Source organism: Oncorhynchus mykiss, chromosome 29 (assembly GCF_057628025.1).
Source record: "Oncorhynchus mykiss isolate SJ-2025 chromosome 29, ASM5762802v1, whole genome shotgun sequence".
Classification (NCBI taxonomy): Eukaryota; Metazoa; Chordata; class Actinopteri; order Salmoniformes; family Salmonidae; genus Oncorhynchus; species Oncorhynchus mykiss.
In genome coordinates this window covers 28148217-28175503 of record NC_143050.1, presented here as the reverse complement: position 1 = coordinate 28175503, position 27287 = coordinate 28148217, and the positions used below count along the sequence as shown (strand labels likewise).

At 43.5% G+C, this 27287-nt stretch overlaps 1 protein-coding gene and 1 pseudogene across 4 annotated transcripts; both read left to right on the top strand.

Annotated features, from left to right (window-relative positions):
- Positions 1-996: 996 nt before the first annotated feature.
- On the top strand, positions 997-16470 carry LOC110509783 (suppressor APC domain-containing protein 2). 4 transcript variants are annotated; one of them, XM_036967696.2, is made up of 6 exons: positions 997-2112; positions 10104-10234; positions 12467-12613; positions 12831-12935; positions 13229-13339; positions 13554-16470. In XM_036967696.2, the coding sequence occupies exons 1-6, from the start codon at positions 1290-1292 to the stop codon at positions 13680-13682; spliced, it is 1446 nt and encodes a 481-aa protein (XP_036823591.2). In that variant the 5' UTR covers positions 997-1289; the 3' UTR covers positions 13683-16470. The 4 variants fall into 4 exon arrangements, with proteins under 4 accessions (XP_036823591.2, XP_036823590.2, XP_090083070.1 ...); XM_036967695.2 differs by having other exon boundaries at positions 1003-2112; positions 13226-13339; XM_090226944.1 differs by having other exon boundaries at positions 1026-2112; positions 10104-10957; positions 13226-13339.
- Positions 16471-23294: 6824 nt separating this feature from the next.
- LOC149970405 (C-X-C chemokine receptor type 2-like) lies at positions 23295-24306 on the top strand (annotated as a pseudogene).
- The last annotated feature ends 2981 nt before the right edge of the window (positions 24307-27287 follow it).

Below are 27287 nucleotides of genomic sequence, written 5' to 3'. Positions count from 1 at the left end.
TGGCAAAGAAAAACCGAACTAAATGGAATTCAAGTAGCCTAACTGAACTGACATCGGTCAATTAGTTGTTTAATAGTCCCTAACCGAACCCCCGAAATGTCGGTTAATCGCTCAGTACTAAAAACAATCCACAACTTGATTTTTTAAAAAGAAGCTAATGATCCTCTGTGGTACAGTCATAACATTTTTGAAATATTTTACTTATTTTTGTATAGAAGGGATTTGGCTAATTAGGTTATATACTTTTGGGAATTCAATTTCCTTTACAGAAAGCATTAAGCATTGAGGACTCAATTGCATGACCCTGTGAACCTACCGATCAGTAAAAGAGCACCCCTCCCATTGAACTCTCTCTCTCAACAATCAATACGTCTGCAATAGTGCTGTGTTTACTGTGTGACAGGATATTAATTTATAGATCATAAATGCATAGCCTGTGATATATTTTGCAGTGAAACTAAATGACATCAATTTCAAAGTTGAGCTCAAGGGATAAGATAAGAATTCAAGTCTGAGCAAGCGAGGCTATAGGATAAAATGGGACTAGAAGACTTGACTTGTGTTATAAGAACCCTTTTTCTAAAGATCTTTTATGATATTTTTGGTAATATGAAGCCATACAAAGCTCTATGTTGAACATTCTGAAAGATAAGTTTTCAATGGAATGTAGCTCTGTGATACAATGTTATACAATGTAGGCTATACATTGTGTCACAATGTATCATAAGCATGATACTATGTACAAACATTATAATAAACATATTGTAAAAAAGACTGCCTCTGGTTTTTTTAACAATAAAACCCACATGTAGGGAGGGTAAAGAAAAACATATTTCCTCACAAAAAAATTCCTGCGGGTAGGGTACGAATCCGAGGGTGAATAACGTCCGGCTTTATGAATAACAAAAGCACAACTCAAACTTCTGCCTTCCACAACCTCCAACCAATAAGCTCACGGCAATTCTGACCATGACCAATGGCTGCGTCCCTGGACAAATCTGCGCAGATGTTTGAAGGGCGGTCCTGTTGAAAAAGGTATGCTGGAGCCGCAAGACTTGGGAGGGAAAGTAGATACTTTCGTTAAGCGAAGGCATAAAGAAAAGCTGGTCGGATTTCTAATCTGTTTTGGAGAAATATAGTCTATAAAGACAGGTAGGGTAGGCTACTTATAAACACATTTATTTTTGTATCTCGCGTAAAGTAATAAGACGTTGGTTATAACCACATTATAAGATATATATTGGTGAGGTTTGATTTTGACATCATTCAATTCAACGATTGATAACTTCATGGCTTTGATAGAAACTGATACTGATGGTAGCTGCAAATTGAACGGGCCGTCGACAATTTACGGTAGGATTGGCACAAGAAGACAAGGCAAGACAGGCATAACCGGTAAAATGCAGCCCAAAGACACGGAATATTCAACAGATGGGTTACCCAAAGCCTTTTTACACAGTCTGAGGACACTCTTTGACATCCTTGATGATGGGAAGAGAGGATATGTGCACATATCGGAGATTGAGAGTAGATGGCAAGGGGCAGATACTCATGATTTGTCCGGCGGGGTTCTGGAGTGTCTGAGGCTGGTGGCCCCACCTCATGGCTGCCTGACATTTGAGCGCTTCGTGGCGGGGCTGCGATACTCCATGCCGAAAGCGGACAACAACAACCACATAAAGGCTCAGGTTTCCCTGCACCCGAAACAAGCACTCCTGCACTCCAAACGGCACCATATGCCAGCGCAAAAACCTGCCCCGCTCTCTACCTGCTCTGTCGGAACTCTGATTGAAAACAAAGTTCGCCCACTGGGTCCAAGCAATGGGACAAATACGCATCACAAACGCGCGTCCTCACTTCAGAGTCGGTCCAGACATAATGAGGGGAAAACTGGACACCCACCAGTCACCTCGGTCGTAGGGGGTCCCATGCGTTACACCAATACGGGTTATGAGAGAACAGGCAGAAGTTTGGAACGGATAACCATTGTGCCCGAAAGCGGTTCATATCGAGCGGATTCGGTTCGGATGGGGAAGCAGACGCATCCACAGAAGAGTCGGGTGAGGTCCACAGAGTCCCTTGCTTTCGAGTCGTCAAGTCTCCAAAAACCAAGTAAGTTTGATTATCAAAGCTCAATCAAATCAGGACCAGTCTTCCACCATCTCTATCCATCTCCCCATCATGTCTATGTATTTTGTTTCTCACTATGCTAAGCGATCAGTAATCGTCCTCAGCAATAAGATCAACTGGGGTATAAACAGATCAGGGCTATTCTGCTGCCTCAGTCTCATTGACCCATGTGTGGAGGTAGAGGAGTTGGAAACACACACACACCCATTACACACATTTCTATACCAGACTGTCATCACTAAACAACTGCAGCACTAGCACCAGGTTCCAACATGTTTAGCATCACATGCTGACTAGACTAGGTTGAAAAGCATTAAACATGCATGGCAATTTAGCTACCTAGCTTGCTGTTGCTAGCTAATTTGTCCTGCGATATAAACATTGGGTTGTTATTTTACCTGAAATGCATAAAGTCCATTACTCTGACAATGAATCCACAGATAAAAGGGTAAACTGAGTTTGTTTCTAGAAATCTCTCCTCCTTCAGGCTTCTTCTTTTTCTTTGGACTTTATATGGCGGTTGGCAACCAACTTTAAGGTGCATTATGAGTGTGGACCTCAGTTCATGTTTCAATCACCCATGTGGGTATATGCTCCTAAAAACCAATGAGGACATACACACACTTTCATGCATCGTATATGCTGCTGCTACTCTATTCTTATTTTACTCTTATGAGTATCTATCCTGGTGCCTATATGTACATATCTATCTCAATGACCTCATACCCCTGCACATTGATCTGGTACTGGTACTCCCTGTATATAGCCTCATTATTGTGTATTTTATTCCTATTGTGTTATTATTGTATTTATTTGTATTTCTTAACTCTGCATAGTTGGGAACGGCCTAGTAAGTAAGCATTTCACATTAAAGTCTCTACCTGTTGTATTCGGTGCATGTGTCAAATACAATTATATTTGATTTGTTGACAAATGTCCACATTAAAACAGAGCCCATGACCTGGGGCCACAGCTAGGGGTCAATCCTTCCACACACTCTGGGTTTTTACTAATGGAGGAGCTCAGCTAACATTATTTTGTTATCGTTATTTCAAAGCCCTGGTATGCCTCTCAAATCTCTCTGCTGCAGTGAAGAGTGTGTAATTAAATAATTGACCTCCAGCTCATCCAGAGTGAGTCACAGATCATGTCTTCCGGATGCTTAGCCAGAGTTTAGACTGGGCTCTGGGCTCCTCCTATTGGGATCATCAGCCCAATTTTCCCTGGTCCTTTCCTGGTCTCGCTCATTAGACTGACCTGTGTTCACTGAAGTCGGGAAAGCTATGGAGAAAATCCTGCTCTCTCTCTCCTATGTGCACACAGCCCCCCCCCCCCCCCCTTCCCTCTCTCACTTTCTCTCTCTCCCTCTAATGGCCCTGCTGAGTCCAATCCTGTCTGTATCTATAACAGGGACATGTCCGTGAAGCAGCCTGGAGGCCCTGGCTAGATACTTATATCAGTGCCATAGACCCACGCTACCCACTACTCTCTGTAGAGCCATGGGATTGGAGAGTGTGGTGAATGGCAATGTAATCTCCCCCAGCAAACCCGCTGGATTAGCACAGATTACGTGCAGAGTAATTGAGGCACTGCAGCGGTGAAATCCTGCCCACCCCTGGCCAAGCTACCATTACCCTGCTCTCTCTTCTCTCGCTCTCATTGTGTTCCAAATGGCATCCTATTCCCTACATAGTGCACTACTTGGCTCTGGTCAAAACTAGTGCACTATGTAGGAAATATAGTGCCATTTGGGATGCAGACTCTTGGGGGATGTCCAAAATCATGGAGAGAGGTCACGTCTGCCCGGCTGTGGAACTCATTGAAGAGGCTGATGTGGTATTGGAGCAGGGTAATGTGAAGAGGCTGATGTGGTATTGGAGCAGGGTAATGTGAAGAGGCTGATGTGGTATTGGAGCAGGGTAATGTGAAGAGGCTGATGTGGTATTGGGGCAGGGTAATGTGAAGAGGCTGATGTGGTATTGGAGCAGGGTAATGTGAAGAGGCTGATGTGGTATTGGAGCAGGGTAATGTGAAGAGGCGGATGTGATATTGGAGCAGGGTAATGTGAGGAGGCTGATGTGGTATTGGAGCAGGGTAATGTGAGGAGGCCAATGTGGTATTGGAGCAGGGTAATGTGAAGAGGCTGATGTGGTATTGGAGCAGGGTAATGTGAGGAGGCTGATGTGGTATTGGAGCAGGGTAATGTGAAGAGGCTGATGTGGTATTGGAGCAGGGTAATGTGAGGAGGCTGATGTGGTATTGGAGCAGGGTAATGTGAAGAGGCTGATGTGGTATTGGAGCAGGGTAATGTGAGGAGGCTGATGTGGTATTGGCGTAGGGTAATGTGAAGAGGCTGATGTGGTATTGGAGCAGGGTAATATGAAGAGGCAGATGTGATATTGCAGCAGGGTAATGTGAAGAGGCTGATGTGGTATTGGAGCAGGGTAATGTGAAGAGGCTGATGTGGTATTGGGGCAGGGTAATGTGAAGAGGCTGATGTGGTATTGGAGCAGGGTAATGTGAAGAGGCTGATGTGGTATTGGAGCAGGGTAATGTGAAGAGGCTGATGTGGTATTGGAGCAGGGTAATGTGAAGAGGCTGATGTGGTATTGGAGCAGGGTAATGTGAAGAGGCTGATGTGGTATTGGAGCAGGGTAATGTGAAGAGGCTGATGTGGTATTGGAGCAGGGTAATGTGAAGAGGCTGATGTGATATTGGAGCAGGGTAATGTGAAGAGGCTGATGTGGTATTGGAGCAGGGTAATGGGCCAGTGGATGGAGCTGGACTGTGGACTATGTTTAACAGAACTACTGACCCCAATGCTTTAGTGCCCTGCCAAAGTTAAGCTGAAAGAAAGGCATAATAACAAGTATCACTTCCCTGGAACACTATGAAGTATTTCCCACACTCTTAACGGCAGCTTCTGGACAACGTCACTGTGTGGGCGACATGACGTCCATGCTGTACAATGCTCTAAACACTGAAAAAAGATGAGGACAGATTGAGCATTTTTCATGGTTGCAGTGCCTGTTGTTCTATCTCTGTGTACCTGAGCAGTGAACTGTAGGCAGCCACGCAGGCAGGGGAGGCTATGTGGAAGTGGTTGGACAGAGAGAGCGAGAGAGAGCTTGTCAGAGCTGGCCTTTCCGACCCGTCTGACTGCAAATTACCCATGAGGTGTGAGGAACAACTCACCTCTGGAAAAACTGTCTCTGGAGCCAGAGACCGTTTGGAGAAGCGCAGAGGAGGTGGTGTATGTCTCTTTGTTAACAACAACTTGTCCACAATCTGTAATATTAAGGACGTCTTGAGGTGTTAGAATACCTCATGATAAACTGTAGACCACATAATTTACCAACAGAGTTTTCATCTTAATTTTACGTAGTTTCTAACCACCTCAAGCTGATGCTGGTACTAAGACCGCACTCAACAAGCTGTATAAGGCCAAAAGCAAACAAGAAAATGCTCACCCAGAGTGGCCGGTCACTTTAATTCAAGAAAACTGAAATCACATTTACTCCACACACAGAGTCGCATACAAAGCTCTCCCTCGCCCTCCATTTGGTAAATCTGACCATAACTCTATCCTTCTGATTCCTGCTTAAAAGCAAAAACTCAAACAGGAAGTACCAGTGACATGCTCAATACGGAAGTGCTCTGATGAATCAGATGCTAAGTTATAGGACTGTTTTGCTAGCACAGACTGGAATATGTTCTGGCATTCATCCGATTGCATTGAGGAGTTTACCACATCAGTCACCTGCTTCATTAATAAATGCATCGATGACTTGTCCCCTCAGTGACTGTACATACATATCCCAACCAGAAGCCAAAGATTACAGCCAACATCCGCACTGAGCTAAAGGCTAGATCTGCTGGTTTCAATGAGCTAATCCCGCTATGCCCTCCGACGAACCGTTAAACAGGCAAAGTGTCAATACAGGACCAAGATCGAATCCTGCTACACCAGCTCTGATGCTCGTCGGATGTGGCAGGGCTTGCACACTATCATGGATTACAAACGGAAACCCAGCCATGAGCTGTCCAGTGCCTACCAGCTAAATACTTTCTATGCACGCTTCGAGGCTAGCAACGCTGAACTATGCATGAGAGCACCAGCTGTTTCTGGATGACTGTGTGATCACGCTCTCTGTAGCCGATGTGCGTAAGACCTTTAAACAGTCTTACATTCTCAAGGCCGAAGGGACGGATTACCAGGACACGTAGTGAGACCAGCTGGCAAGTGTCTTCACTGACATTTTCAACCTCTCCCTGACCCAGTCTGTAATACCTACATGTCTCAAGCACACCACCAGTCCCCGTGCACAAGAATGCCAAGGTAACCTGTCTGAATGACTCACATGTGTAGCCATGACATTTTTTGGCTGGTCATGGTATCACATCAACACCATCATCCCAGACGCCCTGGACCCACTCCAATTAGCATACCACTTCAAAAGATCCACAGATGCCGCAATCGATATTGCACTCCACACTGCCCTTTCCCACCTGAACAAAAGGAACACCTACAGTGGGGCAAAAAAAGTATTTAGTCAGCCACCAATTGTGCATGTTCTCCGACTTAAAAAGATGAGAGAAGCCTGTAATTTTCATCATAGGTACACTTCAACTATGACAGACAAATTGAGAAAAAAAATACAGAAAATCACATTGTAGGATTTTTAATGAATTTATTTGCACATTATGGTGGAAAATAAGTATTTGGTCAATAACAAAAGTTTATCTCAATACTTTGTTATATACCCTTTGTTGGCAATGACAGAGGTCAAACGTTTTCTGTAAGTCTTCAAGGTTTTCACACACTGTTGCTGGTATTTTGGCCCATTCCTTCATGCAGATCTCCTCTAGAGCAGTGATGTTTTGGGGCTGTTGCTGGGCAACACGGTCTTTCAACTCCCTCCAAATATTTTCTATGGGGTAGAGATCTGGAGACTGGATAGGCCACTCCAGGACCTTGAAATGCTTCTTACGAAGCCACTCCTTCATTGCCTGGGCGGTGTGTTTGGGATCATTGTCATGCTGAAAGACCCAGCCACGTTTCATCTTCAATGCCCTTGCTGATGGAAGGAGGTTTTCACTCAAAATCTCACGATACATGGCCCCATTAATTCTTTCCTTTACACGGATCAGTCGTCCTGGTCCCTTTGCAGAAAAACAGCCCCAAAGCATGATGTTTCCACCCCCATGCTTCACAGTAGGTATTGTGTTCTTTGGATGCAACTCAGCATTCTTTGTCCTCCAAACACGACGAGTTGAGTTTTTACCAAAAAGTTCTATTTTGGTTTCATCTGACCATATGACATTCTCCCAATCTTCTTCTGGATCATCCAAATGCTCTCTAGCAAACTTCAGACGGGCCTGGACATGTACTGGCTTAAGCAGGGGGACACGTCTGCTCTACAACTGAATCCTTCCTGACAGGCCACCCCCAGGTGGTTAGGGTAGGCAAAAACAACTACGCCACGCTGACCTTCATCACGGGGGCCCCTCAGAGGTGTGTGCTTAGTCCCCTCCTGTACTCCCTGTTCACCCACGACTCCAACACCATCATTAAATTTGCAGACGACACAGCCTGATCACTGACGACGATGAGACAGCCTACAGGGAGGAGTTCAGAGACCTGGCAGTGTGGTGGCAGGACAATAACCTCTCCCTCAACGTCAGCAAGACAAGGGAGCTGATTGTGGACTACAGGAAACGGAGGACCGAGCATGCCCCCATCCACATCAAAGGGTCGGTTGTGGAACAGGTTGAGAGCTTCAAGTTCCTTGGTGCCCACATGAATAAGGAATTATCATGGTCCACACACATCAACCCAGTCATGAAGAAGGCACTGCAACGCCTCGTCACCCTCATAAGGCTGAAAAGATTCTGCATGTGCCCTCAGATCCTCAAAATGTTATACAGCTGCAGCATTGAGAGCATCTTGACTGGCTGCATCAACACTTAGTATGGCAACTGTTTGGCATCAGACGCACGGCGCTACAGAGGGTAGTGCGTACTGCCCAGTACATAACTGGGGCCGAGCTCCCTGCCATCCAGGACCTTTATACCAGGTGGTGTCAGAGGAAGACCCTAAAAATTGTCAAAGACTCCAGCCACACAAGTCATAGACTGTTCTCTCTGCTACCACACGGCAATGGTACCGATGCACCAAGTCTGGAACAAACAGGACCCTGAACAGCTTATACCCCCAAGCCATAAGACTGCTAAATAGTTAGATAAATAGTTAACCAATACCTACCAGAACTATCTGTAGTGACCCTTTTTGCACAAACTCTTTTGACTCATCAAATACGCTGCTGCTACTATTTATTATGCATCCTGTTGCCTAGTCACTTTATCCCTATCTATATGTACATATCTACCTCAATTACCTCGTACCCCTGCACATCAACTCTGTACTGGTATCCCATGTATATAGGCAAGTTATCATTACTCATTGTGTATTTATTCCTTGCGTTATTATTTTTACATTTATTCCTTGTGTTATTATTTTAAATGTTTTCAACAACAAAAAGTAGAAATGGCCATTAGGCTCTCTTTCAATTAGCAATGCTGTTTCAAGGCATGCAAATGAGGCTTACCTACACTGGTAAACAGTATCCTCTTTGGGTGCCACAGTCCAACTTGACGATTATCTAGAGCCACTAAACTAGGTGCTCTACATATTTCCCTCCACCCCTCTGAACCCCGCATACTCCTGCCCTCAAGGAACTATCTCCAGTTACCGATTAACAGGATTTCTGGAAGTCCGGATACAACATGGAAACGGGTCATGTTTTCTCTGCTCTGTTATCAACTATCACCTGAACTGTTTTTATATACATAAGTTCTTACATTGTATTCTCATCTTCCCCCAGAATTGTAATTTATCCCCATTCAATACAACCCAACCAGATAGGGTTGATAAGGTTAGCAGGGAGGGAGGGTAGCACCCTCGTGTGGCCACCAAAGGCACTGCAGGGTTTACAGATTTCACTACTCTGAGTAGTGGCCTCTCCCCTTTCTCTCTCTCTCTCTCTCTCTGTCTCTTTCGTGTTCTCCCTCGTTCACGCACACTCACTCACTCACTCACTCACTCACTCACTCACTCACTCACTCACTCATATACACACACACAGTCATAGACTGTTCTCTCTGCTACCGCATGGCAAGCAGTAGCGATGCACCAAGTCTCGAACCAACAGGATCCTGAACAACATTTACCCCCAAGCCATGGGACTGCTAAATAGTTACCCAAATAGCTACCCAGACTGCATTGACCATTTTTGCACCAACTCATTTGATTCATCACTTACTGTATGCTGCTGCTGCTACTCTGTTTATTATCTATTCTGTTGCCTAGTTACTTTACCCCTGCCTATAGGTACATAGTACCTCAATTACCTCCTAGTCCTGTACATCGACTTGGTACCCAATGTATATAGCCAAGTTATCATTGCTCATTTTGTGTTTGTTCCTCGTTATTTTTAAAATCATTTTTCAAAATGTTCTCTGCATTGTTGGGAAGAGCCCGTAAGTAAGCATTTCACTGTTAGTCTACACTTGTTGTTTATGTGAAAGCATGTGACAAATTACAATTTGATTTGATGTGGGGTTTTGGTGACAATGTCTCTTTTGATTGTTGGCTGGGGGACAGTTCAGTTCTATCATAGATGGAAACCGTGATGCACTGAACACAACAGAGTGAGTCAGAACTTCTCTCTGATGTTCATGTCCATCTAGCTCTATGTATTTGATACTAACATTATAGAAGTGCAAACAAGTTTGTTCTTCCTCACAGCAAATGGGTATGTTTACATTTTATGTATTAATTATCCAGTTACCCAAAGCATAGTTGTACTAACCAGACAGTTGATACCTGTGTTCCAGACAAGACCTGGAAGTCAGTTGATGAAATCAGCAAAAAATCTTTCTGACCACCCATTCCTGCCCAATTTCTGGTCCAGGTATTGTGGAGGCTGGGTTACCGAGGTCCCAGAGTGAGTCAGCCACGGGATTCACTGTCTCCAGACGCCATGGGCGGAGCCGAGATGAGCAGAGACGCCACACCATCACCAACGGGGTGGATTATGGAATGGTACTTACGCCCGCTAACACACACACACACTGTTGCATTATGCACAGTTTTCAGAGAGGCAATCAAACAACCATGTTCTCACTGCCAGTGAAAACAGGTATTTTGTGACCCACAGACAACGTGAAAGTGGTCTCATACTGGTGTTCAGTGATATGGTTGGTGTTAGGGGTCAGTTTAACTTTTTATCTAGAGTGGGGGTGAGGTGGAGAACAGTTTCATGGATAAACAGGCCTATCTGCCCTGTGCAGACTGCAACTGCTGTAGGTCACTTTGTTTCTGTTGGCCAACACCCACCATTAACTCCCCCATTCAACCCCTTTCCCTACACCCCTCCCACCTTTCACTCAGTCCAACCCCTCTCCCCCTGTGGCCCTCCCAATCCCCTGCCCCCTTTCCATGCCTCCTCTCGCCCTCTTTTTCTCTCTTTCTATCCCCCTGCCTCCAGTTTCTCTCTGAGCCCTACTTTATCCCCCTCTCTATGTCTTCTCCTCTCCTTCCACTCGTTCTCTGTGTGAAGTCGTAGAGGGAGCTGCTCCCCCCTCCCCCCTCTGGCCGCTTGTCCTCATTGTAATGAGCCGGGTCGGGCCCAGGGGCCTGGAAGCAGGGGATTCGCTTGGCCCACCCGGCCCAGCCTGGACAGCTGTCTGGGCAGCCTACACCACTGTCTTCATCCCTCTCAGCAGCAGTCTGTACAGCAGCAAGGCGCTGCACTTTTTCCTCGGGGTGAGTGAGAACAACTAGAGGAGAGAGGTCAGGAAAGAGAGTCTTGTTTGGTCATTGAGCTGTTTCCATGTATGTGTATGTCTATTACACGCTTGCAGATGTGTGTTGAGCAGTGTCAAAATGTAACTATGGAGTTATGAGCAGAGTCAGGGAGAGATAACTGTTTGTCAACTAATTGAATATTTAACAGTTCTGTGTCTGCGGTTGATGTGTTGTTGAAGCTAGTGGAAAGTACCAGTTTCAGTTGGTGTCTTGTTGATAACCAGTAAACTCCTAGTTGTAATGTTTGTTCCTCTGGCCCTAGCAGGTGTATGGTAGTTTGTACTGTTTGGAGCTGTTGTGTAGATTATCCTGATGCCCATGATTTTGTACTTTGTGATTTTAGATACGACAACATCATCTGTGTCATGCCGTTGTAGTACGCTTTGTCATTTTAACATTTACATTCAAGTCATTTAGCAGACGCTCTTATCCATAGCGACTTACAGGAGCAATTAAGGTTAGGTGCCTTGCTCAAGGGCACATCGTCGGCTCGGGGATTCAAACCACAGACCTCTCAGTTACGCTGTTAACCGCGAGGCCACCTGCAGCCCTGGTGATGTTAGCTTTGTCAGCCAGCTCTTCCCTCCCGTACCCCCTCTCCCCTCTGCAACTTTTCCTCCCCCTGTTCTCTCCCCTCTTTACAGAGCAGATTTTCCCTGCCTGTGGCCCACCACACAAACACAGCCTGACACTCTGCGTCACGCTTCATTCCAGCCACAACCCCACCCCCCACTCCCCAACCTCTCTTTCATCCCTCGCTCTCCTCTCCTCTGTTTGCAGCTCCCATTCATCCCAGCATGGCCAGAGCTGAAAGGGGAAATGTGTTTAGTATGCAGTGATGGCACAAGAGGTTTACCCTGGCTAATTACAGTCCAGATCAGATAACAACAACGACAGGATCAGTAGACTTTGACAATACTGGTTGGTTTGGCCACCGCATTATGTCATTGGGAACTAGGCCTTTGTAGAGACATGGTTTTCCCAACGGTGATAGTGTATAGAGAGGGTGGCTGAATGCCAGGAATGGGGCCTGTGCTGTGGTACTGGAGGATAGGATGGTCAGCAGAACTCTATGCTGTCTACCTGTCACTGGGACAGGACGACCTGTTGTAGTGGCTACTGTTTTCCCATTCTTAGGTCTCTGCATGGTTGCCATGGCGCCGGGCTGATCGCTGCTCTTAACATTGTCTCTCCTGTTGAGATCAGGGTACCACTCCGGCACAATTGGCCCGGTGCCATTGTCTCAGAACAAAAGCGGGGCAGTCAAATATGCAAATAGAAGGGTGCAGATTTCGCAAGTCACCCAAAACAACATAACCATCATAAATATTGACATGCAAGCTTTGTTTGGGGCTCAGGATGAGTATAAGCTTGAGGGGACAGGTTCGCCAAATGACTTCAGGTAAGTGACCCATATTGACGATGACAGTAAGAGAGAAATTGACTCCCTTTCCCCCCTCCCTCCAGCTGAAGCAGATGAAGGAGTTGGAGCAGGAGAAGGACTCTCTGCTGGCCGGTCTGGGCGTGGTGGAGCGGGCTAGAGAGTGGTACCAGACTCAGATCCACAACGTCACCGAGAGACAGAGACACGTGGGCCAAAGCAACCACTGCACGGTAATGACTGTTCAGTAGGCAAGAAACAGATGGAAAAATAACTGAAACAGCGAGGGACTACTATTGAGGTTCAATAAGAAACGCTCCTTTTCGTTTTCCGTTGCATGCCCTAATAAACATGACCCAAGGCATGTATACAATTTAGTAGGAATGGATGATACAGTGTATGAATAATCTGAAACTGTCCGGTTCTTACTCTCTTTCTCTCTCCCACCAGGATTCCTTCGCAGAATCCCAGAATCAAAGTCACAGGAATGTTCTGCTTCCCAAGCTGCAGGAAGTCAACCGTTGCCTTAATGACCTAATTTCCTGCTCTGGAGTGGTGCGTCTTGAAATAACACACCTTCCCTGACTGTGTCTAACTGAGCGTCCTCACTGCTCTTAAAATGGGGGATGGTTGTCTCATATGACTGTGTCATTTCTAAGGTCAAATTGAATTCCACGGCAATTTTGAAGGGACTTATTTTCCTCTTACTGGAGTCCTCCCAGTGGCAATTAGATGTTGAGAGGTAGTTCTACGTTTTAGAAACAGAGTATAGTCAAGCCTAAACACTAGTCGTTACTGAAACATGGTAATTCATGGGGAATAATCTTTCTTTCTCTCCCTCTGAGCAGTCTTTCCCATCCTCCAGCTCCCAGCCCACAGTGATCTCCTCCAGCTCCCAGCCTCCTGCCCCCCCACAAGCCATTCAGAGACTAAAGGACCAGAACCGCCTTCTCACCCAGGTAAACTGAACATATCATGTCAATGTATTGTAAATGTCCAGATTTCCTGAACACCTCACCACTGTCCCTTTATGATGGTCTGACCTCTACCTATGTCTTCTCCAAGATGCACAGGAGCTGTATGTATACTCCTTTAATGCACAATAAATGCTTGTTTAAACTCAAAACGATCTTCCCCCCCTGTCCATGTCTCTCGTCCTCCATCCCGGTGCAGGAGGTGACAGATAAGGGTAAGCGCATCACTCAGCTGGAGCAGGAGAAGTCTGCTCTGATCAAACAGCTGTTTGAGGCTCGCGCCCGGAGCACGCATGACAGCAGCACCATGGACTCCACCTTCATCTGAATACAGACACCATAATACAACCACACTGGGCTCCAGCTCTATCTGACCCCCCTTCCTGTAGCACTCCTACTGGATTCCACACTCAACTCACCACTTCTGTCATGATGAAAGCACCTTGAACTTTTTACCCCGCATTGTACCACTCCTTTTGGATCTCCCCAACTGACCACTCCACTTAAAATGGCCTGCACACTAATCTGGGATGGCCACTCCTTGAGGGGAGGGACCCCCGAGTCAACCCTCCTATAATACAGTCAGCCTCGCCCACTGGGCAAAAATCCAGGAACACCACAGTCTTACCACTCCTAACTGGGGCCTTCCCAGGATTCCACTCCCACTTGATCACTCCAAGGATCTACTGTGATGCACTAGGATCCTACCTTATTGGACCAGCCTTTATGTTTACCCTCCCTCTCATCACAGTATATCCTATGTGATTGGACATCATGGACTACATTTAAAACCGCTACAGGGAGCTACAGGATCCATCCCTGACAATCACCATGACAACAGCTGCTGTACAAAATACATTTGTTAGAGGGACTTCCGGACCGATACACACACCACACTAAAAATGTAGATTTTTTTTTAAATGAAAAAGTTGATGTGCTGTGATCTACCATTCCAACACAATGTTGTTAACCATTTAATCCAGAGACTTTGATCCCGGTCACACATTGGTCGATATTTCTCCCCTTCTATTCCAACACACCCAGTTGTGTACCTCAAACCTTCATTGAAATGGTTGATATGATGAGAAGCTGAGCTCTCCTGACCTGGAGGGCACAATGACTGTGCAGCATCGCATGTATGTCTCTCTAAGTGCCCTTTAAGTGACGCACCAGTATATATAACCTATTGCCCACCATTTTAGAAGCAGAGCAGCGTGTAAATGTCCCATTTTGTTTCCCTTAAAGTGAATGTATATTGAGAACACCAAAAGGTCCTACAAGCCAAGGGGATCGAGTAGTGGAGAGGGTAAGAGAGAGGTTTGCACGTAGAAGAGACTTGAAGATGAGAAGGATTGGTATATATTGAATGTGCATTGAGCCCTGGTCCTCAGTGGCAGTGTGACCACTGGAGCAGGGCGTGGCTCAGAGAAGAGGGCTGTTGTGTTGGCTAGTGGAATTAAAGTGACTCCTTGGTTAATAGGCCTCTAATGTAATGATTCATGCAAGACTGGTTTTATCGTGCCACTTCTCCTCTGTGGTGTCCTGGAGCCTTTGTGTAAAAAAAAAGAAAAAAGAATGAGTGATACCACTTTCTGTTCGTCCTGTACTAACATGGTATGTGAGACTTGGTTCCCTGAGAGGTGAACACCAAGTACAGGTGCAACCGCTCTTTACTGCTGTTCTTCATAATGGTCCCACTAATCCAGGATAATAAACCACATTTTTTAGTGGCTGTAGATTGCTATGTAACGCAGCTATGTGATGATGTTGCAGTGCAACTTGTATTAGGTACTGTCGTGATGTCTGCATACCAATACTCTCTGCTGTGACTGACTGCCTGTCTGTCTCTCCTGTTTGATTGTATGTCTTTGGTCTCCTTATTATCTCGCTGCACATGAGTATATGCCACCCTATCCTTTCCTATTTCAATTGAAGTATTCCCACTTGACTGTAAAATAAACACCAAAAGGTGCCAATAAGGTCATACTATCGATCAGCCACCTTTTCATCTATTTTGTGGTGTTTTACCTTGTGATTCATTTAGCCTTGCTTTTTCATTCCATTGTATTCCAGGGTTGATCCAGATGAGGGTCATCAGTAGTAGGGTGGTTTTAACATGTTATATTAGCATCTTGTTGAACAAAGTTGACTTGATTTAGAAAGCAGTCACCTCTATGCAGGTGGATGTTATGGGTCAGGATGTTGACTGAACAGCTTTTGGGTGCAGGGTGCCTCCAAGTCGGGTTTTGCATGTTTTTCAACCAGAATCTTACAAACTCTGGGTTGCAGACTGAGTAGATGAATTGAAGTTTATGAACATTGATAACGAAATTCTCACAACAGCATGGCACAGTTGGGAGCTTATAAACTTATATTACTTCTAAACAACCTATTTTCCAGTATAGCAGATATTTAGAAAGTGAAGGAAAATATAAATAATTCTTACTTTGGTTTAAAAAGGTTTATACAGACAGCAAACTGGGCAAATATTTCACATTTGGATTCATATTTGTTGTTGTCAGCAAACATGAATTAAATTTAAAAATCAACCAAACAGTAAAACCCTCTTGTTGATTTGTGGTTGAAACCGGTGTTAAATTTAAACCATTTCTTCAACATCAATCAAAGAGCCATATTTGACGCAGTGTTTACGTTGTGGGGAACAACAATGTGCGGGGTGTCTATGGAAAAATGTTGCATCTTATTAAAACTGTTGATACACAAACGTCTCAATGAGAAAGTGTGTAGGAGGACAGGTATTCGAGGACGTGTAGCTTTGTCTTGAACCAGGCTTCCCTAAAACAGGTGTGACAACGACGTGATTTTGGAGGTATGGCAACGCGGGACTAGGTGGCGGGTAGTAGTGCTCATGTGTGGAGAGAAAGAAGACTCTTGTTTATCTGGATAGAATTACTGATACATTTGCATCTGATACTCATTCTTCCTCTTCTTTTGTAAAACTCTTTTTGTCGGTGGCTGCCAGTAAATAGCACCATTAGATTATCACACACATATAATAGCGCTTAACTAGTTGACTGTTTTTTTTTTTTCAATTGGTTCTTTCTGATCAAATAAAAAAGCAACCCGTGCCAAGTTGATGGACAGGTTGAAATGAATAACCTTTGATTGAGTGTGTTATTGTAAAGATGGATGGACAGAGTGTAACTGACCAGAGATGGGAAATGATCTGTGCAACAATGAGAAATATTAGCCATCTAATTCATTGCTGGCGTCCAGACTACTAGAAGCTACATAGTCTATTCTCAGATAGAGATCTTTGTGTCTTCCGTTGAGAGATAATATAACTGGCATTAGGCGTCTCTGACAGATCAATGATTGCCATTGTATTTAATTAGGTGGACAATGCCTCACAGATAACCGTCAGACTAGGAAATGCCCTAGTACGTTATCACAGTATGACATAATTCATCCAATATTCAATTTTGATTTCATTAGTTAAGATCCAACGGAAAAGATTTCAATAAGTAATAGAATTCTGTTTGGCCTGAACATACATCTTAGACTTTATTGGGATTGGTATAATGACTGTATGTCTTTCAAATGTTTTAGAAATGGTGAGACTGTGGGGTTTATTCAAGAGACATTAGGATGTGACCATTAAGCAAGTTGAGGAAGCTAAACTCCTAGGTATAACATTGGATGGTCAATTATCATGGTCAAGTCATATTGACAGAGTTGTTGTGAAGATGGGGAGGGGTCTGGCTGTTATAAAAAAATATTCTCTGTGTTTGTTTTTACACAAAAATCAACTGTACTAGTTGTTCAGGCTCTGGTCTTGTCCCATCTTGATCACTATCCGGAATATGTGAAGCAAAGAAAGACCTAGCAAAGTCACAGCTTGTCCTTCACTGCACATGCAGAACTATCATCAACGACCTGCATGCCAGTCCTTCCTGGTTGAGAGTTGACGAGAGATTAACTGCTTCTCTTCTAGTTTTTATGAGAAATATTACTGTGATGAAAATTCCAAATAACATTCAGCTCAGACGCTCATACATACCCCACAAGACATGTCACCAGGGGTCTCTTCACAGTCCCCAAATCCAAAACAAATTCACGGCAACGCACAGTATTAAACAGAGCCATGATCACATTGAACTCCCTTCCATCTTCTATTACTCAAGCAAAAGCAAAATTACCTTTGAAAGTGTATAAAGCAACATCTCATGGCACAAGACTGTGAAATGACAAACACACGCACACCCAGACACACTATCACACATTATTCTTTAGTTGTATTGCTTGTATATCATTGTATTTTAAAATTGTGTGACTGTTCCTGTCCATCAGTGTTTTGTTACTTGTCGTGTTTTATGTTTTTGTGTGGACCCCAGGAAGAATAGCTGCTGCTTTGGCAAAACCTAATGGGGATACTAATAAAAGCTAATGGGGATCCGAATGAATTTGATTATATATATCTAACATCCATAAACAAATGAATCAGCTTATGTCATTCACTTTTTTCATTACATTACATTTCACCAGCTTCAGAAACAATAAAAACAACAGCAATACAAACGACAAAAAGAAACATTCCTAATTAATTGCAATTCTTTTTAGACTCCACTGATTCCCCTTTGAAGCATTAATTCCCACTAATTAAATGAGCACCCAAAGCAACAACAGCTAAGCATGTTGAGTCAGAGACCCCAAGGGAAGTTTCCCTCTGCACTTCATCTCTCTCTCTCAGAGACTAACTAAACAGAATGGCATCATGTCATCTGCATGACTGACTTCTGCATGGTGGGGATGTGACTCACACAAGATACCGTCTGTGGGATAGGAGAAGCATGCAAACAATGTCTGGCATAATGTGCTCTTCAATTATGTGTCACTGTGACTTCAGGTAGTCACTTCTCTCTGAGGTATCCAAGAGAAGGGGATTTACAGTAAGTCAACTGAATGGCATCTCCTTTTAACCTATCAGTTTCATTGCTGGCGTTTTCAGCCAAATTGGTAATCTAATGAAAGTTTCCTGAAACGCATAAGTGAAATGACAAGGAAATGACACGTACCTAAATCAGAATGGTATAATTCAAATGTACATGACATTTGAATTGAGACATTTAAATGAACTTTGGTTTGATCTTATGTCTGCAGTTGTAAAAACAGAACCCTTGTCTTGTGGCTGGAGGTGGTGCTCAGAGCCCAGGGCTGAATGTGGCAAGCATCTGGGAATCTTGCCTTATATGAGCAAAATATGTCCTGTGTGAGCATAGCACTAATGTAAACACAACCTTGGATTCAGTCACACAATGAAAGAACCTGGGTTGTTTCGACAGATTCTGTGGGGAATTGTAACCATTATAACCAAGATAAAACACTCAAAGTTATACAGATGTGTGTGTGGATAGATTTCAATAACCATGTTTGCTCAAACAAATCAGACATACAAATTAGTGAACAAATAAGGTGACTCCCTCTGGACTGGATCTAGCTGTGTTGATTGACTTTCACTGTATGAGAAGCGTAGTCATATATTCTAAAGACAACAAGCCATATCTGATGTCACAGTGAAGTGTAATCTAATTCCAATTTGTAATTGAAAAAGGTTTCCTTCACTTGTGTCGATGTCTTTATTCATCTTCCTTTCTGTTCCTTCATAATGGAATGAAAATGAAGAAAGAACACTCTGAGCTCTGTGATGTGAGAGGTCAAACAACCTCTTTATGAGATCAGGTTCTGACATTCAGAGTATTAGGGATCTTCTTGCCATCTGTACAGAGAACAGACCAAAGACACCACGTAGGCTGTGTCTCGACAACAGTGGCATACCTCAGTAAAAAAATAAAGATAAAACATTTGTAGTTTTATAGCTAATCTCATTCAACACATTTTGCCATGAGGCTGAGAGAAAATACAGTATATATATAAAGCTACACTATATATACAGAAGTATGTGGACACCCCTTCAAATGAGTGAATTCTGCTATTTCAGCCACACCCGTTGCTGACAGGTGTATAAAATTGAGCACACAGACATGCAATCTCCATAGAATTTATTTTATTTTTTACCTTTATTTAACTAGGCAAGTCAGTTAAGAACAAATTCTTATTTTCAATGACGGCCTAGGAACAGTGGCAGAACGACAGATTTGTACCTTGTCAGCTCAGGGATTTGAACTTGCAACCTTCCAGTTGCTGCTCTAACGCTCTAACCACTAGGCTACCCTGCCGCCCCATCAAAGGATGCCACCTTTCCAACAAGTCAGTTTGTCAAATTTCTGCCCTGCTAGAGCTGCCCCGGTCAAATGTAAGTGCTGTTATTGTGAAGTGAAGTTGTGTTCTATTCATGTGCTTTTCTAATAACCGTTTTCTGTGCTCATGTAAGTGACTGACTGAAGGAATCCTCACTATCAGTAGCTGCAATGTGGCAGTACGCCTTGACCTTTGTTTTGAGAACCGAAAGATATCTCAGTTTCAAGGTCTCAGCTTGGAGTGAAGAAGCCTCGTGAGCTAATGGTCTGTCAAATGTTATGAACCAGTATTGGTCGGTCACATGAATTAAACAAAAACGGTAATGATGAATTCATTATGCTAAATCATGCAAATATAACTTGTCTTATACGGCTGTACACAGACAACTGCTGGGACTGCCCCAGCAGAGCTCCTGATTGACATGTGTACTATGGTGCATTGAGTTGGTTGGAACCTCTCCAGCGCGCAAATAATAAAAGATGATTAATATAAGATTGACTTTGAGTGCCCCTGGTGGTAATTTCCACGACATGTGTGTAAGAATTTCCACAACACAACAGCTCAGCTACAAAGTGGTAGGCCACACAAGCTCAGAGAAGCGTAGTGCAGAAGCGCGTAGCGCGTAAAAATCATCTTTCATTGTTGCAACACTCACTACCTAGTTCCAAACTGCCCCTGGAAGAAACGTCAGCACAATTACTGTTTTTCAGGAACTTCATGAAATGGGTTTCCACGGCCGAGCAGCCACACGCAAGCTTAAGATCCCCATGCGCAATGCCAAGCGTCGACTGGAGTGGTGTAAAGCTCGCCGCCATTGGACTCTGGAGCAGTGGAACCGTGTTCTTTGGAGTGATGAATCACACTTCACCATCTGGCAGTCTGACAGACAAATCTGGGTTTGCCGGGTGCCAGGAGAACTCTACCTGCCCCAATGCATAGTGCCAACTGTAAAGTTTTGTGGAGGAAGAATAATGGTCCGGGGCTGTTTTTCATGGTTCAAGCTAGGCCCCTTAATTCCAGTGAAGGGAACTCTTAACCCTACATCATACAATGACATTCGAGACAATTCTGTGCTTCCAACTTTGTGGCAATAGTTTGGGGAAGGCCCTTTCCTGTTTCAGCATGACAATGCCCCGTGCACAAAGCGAAGCAATACAGAAATTGTTTGTCGAGATCAGTGTGTGACCTGCACAGAGCCCTGATCTCAACCCCATTGAACACCTTTGGGATGAACTGGAATGCCCAACATCAGTGCCCGACCTCACTAATGCTCTTGTGGCTGAATGGAAGCAAGTCCCCACAGCAATGTTCTAACATCTAGTGGAAAGCCTCCCAGAAGAGTGGAGGCTGTTATAGCAGCAAAAGGGGGACCAACTCCATATTAATGCCCATGATCTTGGAATAAGACGTTCGATGAGCAGGTGTCCACATACATTTGGTCATGTAGAGTAATTTCCTGCAATTCCACAAATATTGCTATGGGGCAGAGAGGAAAATGTGCAGTTTTATAGCTAATCTCATGCTATTCTACACACAGAGAATATAGATTTTTTTGTGCTATTTTATACAATTTGCCATGAGGTTGAGCTCAGTGGAGGCTCCTCGGAGGAGGAAGGGGAGGGCCATCCTCCACAGTGAATTTCTTTAAAAAAAAGAACATACAAAAGTTGTCCTCTTTAGATAAAACTATACTAAATATAGTCACGTCACCAAATAATGTGTTTAAAATAAACTGTTTTGCAATGAAGGTCTACAGTAGCCTCAACAGCATTCCATCCTCCTCTGGGTACACTGACTTTAATACAAAACCTAGGAGGCTCATGGTTCTCACCCCCTTCCATAAACTTAAACAGTAACTATGACAACTCCTGGAGGACGTCCTCCAACTGGGTGACATGTTGTCCACCCAGTCAAAGGATCAGAGAATTAATCTAGTACTGAAAGCATAAGCTGCAGCTAGCTAGCACTGCAGTGCATAAAATATGGTGAGTAGCTGACTCAAAGAGAGAGAAAGACAAAAAAAGAGGAACTCTTGCTTCTCCTTCATTTTGGAAGAAATGAAATAGTTCAACAGTTAACAAATTCATTTTTTCATTTTTAGTTTCACTTACTTAACTAGCAAATGCAGATAGCTAGTTTAGCCTACTCAAACACCTTGCTCAAACAGAGGGATGCTATGTTAGCTATCTGGCTATGACTATCCAACACAACACTGGAATTCTTCCAATTCAAGGTAAGGTTTTGGTTTTACTAATTTATCGCCACCAGGGCCCACCGGTGTAAGTGCTAAACTGCTTTCTGACTGTACACTAACATTACTGCATGATTGTAGTGGTTTGACTAACGTGTTAGTTATATTAGCTATGTTGACTAGGACATTACTTTAGCTAATATGGTGACAAAGATGTAGGCTGTGTGTAGCGGTTATGATATGCTTTAGCTTGGAAAGTTTTTTGCCTGGTCACATACAGCTGATGTGTTGTGCATTGAAGTCCACAAGTGAAGGGGAAAGGTGAGAGGAGGAGAGCGGATAGATGCGAAAAGGAATACAACGTGGCTGCTATTAGTGAACTGTGTTTACGCATGATCAGGGGTGTATTCTGTTGAAACATGTTTCTTAAACGGAAGCAAAAGGAACAAAACCGGGATAAACATACCTAAATTTGTCCAATAGAAACTCTCAATTGCAACTGTACTAATATTTACACACTAGATCAGCTAGATGAAGGCAAGAGTGTGCAAGGCAGCATTGAATGTGTCACTGTCTGTCACCTCAAGAATATGTGCACCTACATTATTCCATAGACAAATGCCTGTATAGAAAACCATGCTCCTCGCAGTACTGTTTACTCTTGGGATTTAACGAGACATAACACTAGCTCTGGTATTGTGATGATTATAGACCATATCATTGTAGTTTTCCATATAACCTGGGGCACGATCATTTAAGATATATGATTAAATTGGTCCACTCTGGACTCCAAAGGCAACAAGCCCACCTCCTAGAACTCCTGTACCACTATGTGGGTCCTAGTGGTTCAGCATATACCTGATAACATTATTATGCATTACCTGCATTCTCTTTTTCAGCTTTTTTGATAGCCCACTATACCAAGCAGAGCAGGCATTATCAAAATGACACTGAATCAAGGTTGAGACAAGCAGTTTCTTAACTTTGATGTAAAAATATCTAGTGTTACGCTATAAAAAAATTAAAAACATTTTTGTTGCCATTTTAGATTTTAAGTCTCCAGAAAGGGATTGATCTAGGGACACACCAAGATAAGTTACACTTGTTTTAGATTCAATCTTGCCTGCACAGTTTACCTTTATCATGTCAGCATATATCCTAGGAAACAAAGAGAATACATACTGCATGTTTACTTTGCATATACTCTACATTACAGGCATCTGCAAACAGGTGTCATGGCAAGTTTTAGTCCTTATTATGTGCACATGAACTAAAACGGAATGCACTCCCAGTTTACGTTTAAACAGTGTATTAAAAACACGTGGCAAGAGGAATTATTCAATATCAGACAACTCTATTCTGGAATCAAGTAAGCAGATTTATTTCTTAAGGCAGATGTTAAGTCATGTTGAAGTTCAGTGACTAGAGGAAAAGGAAGATGCTAACGGGATATGTTGTTTTATTACAAATCATGATCAATGTCATGATATGTCAAAGTGTCCAACTAGCTGTTAGAGATGTTGTGCCAAATCTGACAGTTTTATTCTTTGTTTGTCTATAGAGTCCTCCTTGACCTGTTTGGTGTCCACTGAGTCTCCTACTAGTCCAGTCATCATGGAGTGCTTCAACTCATCCTTGTTCTACATCAATTCATCCTTGCTCTTAAATCTCCCACAAACCATTAAACTGCAGCATAGGGGTGTGTATGGGCAGTCTGAAGACATGCCAGCCGTTCTCCTCTTCTACCTGGCGCTGCAGTTCATCAACATGTTCCTGGGGATCCAGGATGGTGCTGTGGCCCTGCACAAGAACAAGAGCGACTCTACCACCTCAGACATCTTCGTAATGCACCTTGCCATCCTGGACACCTTCTTCCGCCTCACCCCCACTCTGGAGGTTGCCAACGTCCTCTACCGGACCACCAGCAGCACCTGATACATGCTGCGCTACTTCTACGGCGTCAAGGACTTCTTCTCCTGCGTCTGTCTGGATCGCTACATGGCCGTGCTCCACCCGATCACCTTCACAGAGCTCAAGGAGCGCCGCCACTGGGCTCTTCATGCTGGCCTATGCTACCGCCAAGTGCGTGGGCAACATCATGAACTTTGAGAAGGTCTTCACATTCAAGATCCTGGTGGCATTTGCCTTCATGTTATTCTGTAACGTCGCCATCCTGCGGGCCCTGAGGCAGTTTGGGCTGGGCCGCCACGAGATGCACCCCGTCAGAGCCTTTAAGATGGTCCTTCTCACCTTGGCAATAATTGTTTTGAACTACTTCCCTCCCGTGGCTCTGTTCCCATTCCAGCACTACTTCTCCCTGCATGTATTCTGCTGCTACATCCACCACATTGTCTTTTGCTTCAGGAACATCAGCAGCAGCATCCAGACTGTGTTTTACCTGTTCAAAGACAATATATTACCACAGAAACCTGGCTCCTGCTGTACTGGAAATACAGCCAACTCAGGATGATTCCTCAACACACATACTGGTTATTAGGGTGTGAATATGTTTTGGTCTAAAACGGACTGAATGTAAGGTACTGATGAAGACACAAAATGTAGGTAGACTGCCAGTAGAACATCTCTCAGATTTAAGGTGAAACAACATTTGCATTAAAAATATATATAATTTACTAACTTCATACTGTATGTCATATGCGGGGATGGAAATGCATTTGAGGAAATAGACCTGTCAAGCAAATAAATGCAATAAAATGTTGACCATACTCTGTTATTTTGATATGCAGGCTAATGTCTTTGTATGCCAATGTCTTTGCATATGTTATTGCTGTTGTATCAAAGCTATTTAATAAAAAGTTATTAACACATACTATACTATGTCTGAGTGGATTATGCTTTTGCTTGTGTCTGTATACCAACTGATTTGAATGCTGGTGTCAGAATGAAAAATATGTAAATATAACATTGTAGAAAGAAACACATAATTGAACCCTAGTTGCTAGTGGGGGTGGATGGAGACATGTTGGCTGGGTGGGGTTGGGAGAATGGAATGGAAGGTTGGGGGTGGAGGCCCACTTCATTTTTTAATTTTTCTGTTTATACTGAATGTATTATTACTTAAACTCTCTGTGTGTTTTGTTTTTCTTTTGAGTGGCAGCTCACTGGTAAATGTTATATAAACTGAATATATTAATTAAAATGGATATTGTATCTGTAATTTCATATTTTCATGTGTATCTGAGCTATTGGCATTCAAGCAGGCAGAAATTCAGCCGGTATGATGCAGCACAGTGATAAAGTCTCTCACTAGCACTGGATGTTAATAGTAATGACTTTTAAATCGTGAAAACGTCTATCACACATGTCAGTTTTCAGTACTGGCCGATGTCATAACTCAGGCGGATGTCTTCTCTCGAATGAGCCATTGAGCATTTTTTGTGTGATATTCATTCCTTGAGAAATTTGTAATTTAATGGAGGGTCTAGCACATTTGTCTTATTTGTCTGCCTCTTTCATCCAGGATGCATTGCCATAGAGGACCACAAATACAAATTCCATCTAGATACCGTTGCCCTAGAGCACACAAAAAACGATACATACCTCAGCCTAAACATCAGCGCCACAAGTAACTTCCACAAAGATTTGAACGATCTGAGAGACAAGGCAAGAAGGGCCTTCTATGCCATCAAACGGAACATAAAATTCAACATACCAATTAGGATCTGGCTTAAAATACTTCACTCGGTTATAGAACCCATTGCCCTTTATGGTTGTGAGGTCTGGGGTACGTTCACCAACAAAGAATTCACAAAATGGGACAAACACCAAATTGAGACTCAGCATGCAGAATTCTGCAAAAATATATTGTGTACAACGTAAAAAAACTAATAATGCACGCAGAGCAGAATTAGGCAGATACCGGCTAATTATCAAAATCCAGAAATGAGCAGTTAAATTTACAACCACCTAAAAGGAAGCGATTTCCAAACCTTCCATAACAAAGCCATCACCTACAGAGAGATGAACCTGGAGAAGAGTCCCCTAAGCAAGCTGGTCCTGGGCTCTGTTCACAAACAGACCACACAGAGCCCTAGGACAGCAACACAATTAACAATTAGACAACCAAATCATGAGAAAACAAAAATATAATTACTTGACACACTGGAAAGAATTAACAAAAAACTGTGCAAACTAGAATGCTATTTGGCCCTAAACAGAGAGCACACAGTGGCAGAATACCTGACCACAGTCAGTGACTGACCCAAAATTAAGGAGCATAGCCTTGCTATTGAGAAAGGTCGCCATAGGCAGACATGGCTCTCAAGAGAAGACAGGCCCACAAAATGAGGTAGAAACTGTGCTGCACTTCCTAACCTCCTGCCAAATTGTTGACCATATTAGAGGCACATATTTCCCTCAGATTACACAGATCCACAAAGAATTCTAAAAAACAAATACAATTTTGATAAACTCCCATATTTATTGGGTGAAATACCAGTGTGCTCCTTGTCCCAGAATCACCCAAAATGCCCCGCGCGGCCCATTGACATAGTATGGAAGTTTCCCATCTCCGCAAAAGTATACAGTGCCTTGCGAAAGTATTCGGCCCCCTTGAACTTTGCGACCTTTTGCCACATTTCAGGCTTCAAACATAAAGATATAAAACTGTATTTTTTTGTGAAGAATCAACAACAAGTGGGACACAATCATGAAGTGGAATGACATTTATTGGATATTTCAAACTTTTTTAACAAATCAATAACTGAAAAATTGGGCGTGCAAAATTATTCAGCCCCTTTACTTTCAGTGCAGCAAACTCTCTCCAGAAGTTCAGTGAGGATCTCTGAATGATCCAATGTTGACCTAAATGACTAATGATGATAAATACAATCCACCTGTGTGTAATCAAGTCTCCGTATAAATGCACCTGCACTGTGATAGTCTCAGAGGTCCGTTAAATGCGCAGAGAGCATCATGAAGAACAAGGAACACACCAGGCAGGTCCGAGATACTGTTGTGAAGAAGTTTAAAGCCGGATTTGGATACAAAAAGATTTCCCAAGCTTTAAACATTCCAAGGAGCACTGTGCAAGCGATAATATTGAAATGGAAGGAGTATCAGACCACTGCAAATCTACCAAGACCTGGCCGTCCCTCTAAACCTTCAGCTCATATAAGGAGAAGACTGATCAGAGATGCAGCCAAGAGGCCCATGATCACTCTGGATGAACTGCAGAGATCTACAGCTGAGGTGGGAGACTCTGTCCATAGGACAACAATCAGTCGTATATTGCACAAATCTGGCCTTTATGGAAGAATGGCAAGAAGAAAGCCATTTCTTAAAGATATCCATAAAAAGTGTCGTTTAAAGTTTGCCACAAGCCACCTGGGAGACACACCAAACATGTGGAAGAAGGTGCTCTGGTCAGATGAAACCAAAATTGAACTTTTTGGCAACAATGCAAAACGTTATGTTTGGCGTAAAAGCAACACAGCTGAACACACCATCCCCACTGTCAAACATGGTGGTGGCAGCATCATGGTTTGGGCCTGCTTTTCTTCA

Excerpts from the sequence above, each read along its gene's own strand:
- LOC110509783 (XM_036967695.2), top strand. The coding sequence starts at position 1,290 with ATGGCTTTGATAGAAACTGATACTGATGGTAGCTGCAAATTGAACGGG. Across the intron at positions 12,614-12,830 it reads GCCAAAGCAACCACTGCACG|GATTCCTTCGCAGAATCCCA; the intron begins GTAATGACTGTT and ends CTCTCCCACCAG. Across the intron at positions 12,936-13,225 it reads TAATTTCCTGCTCTGGAGTG|CAGTCTTTCCCATCCTCCAG; the intron begins GTGCGTCTTGAA and ends TCTCCCTCTGAG.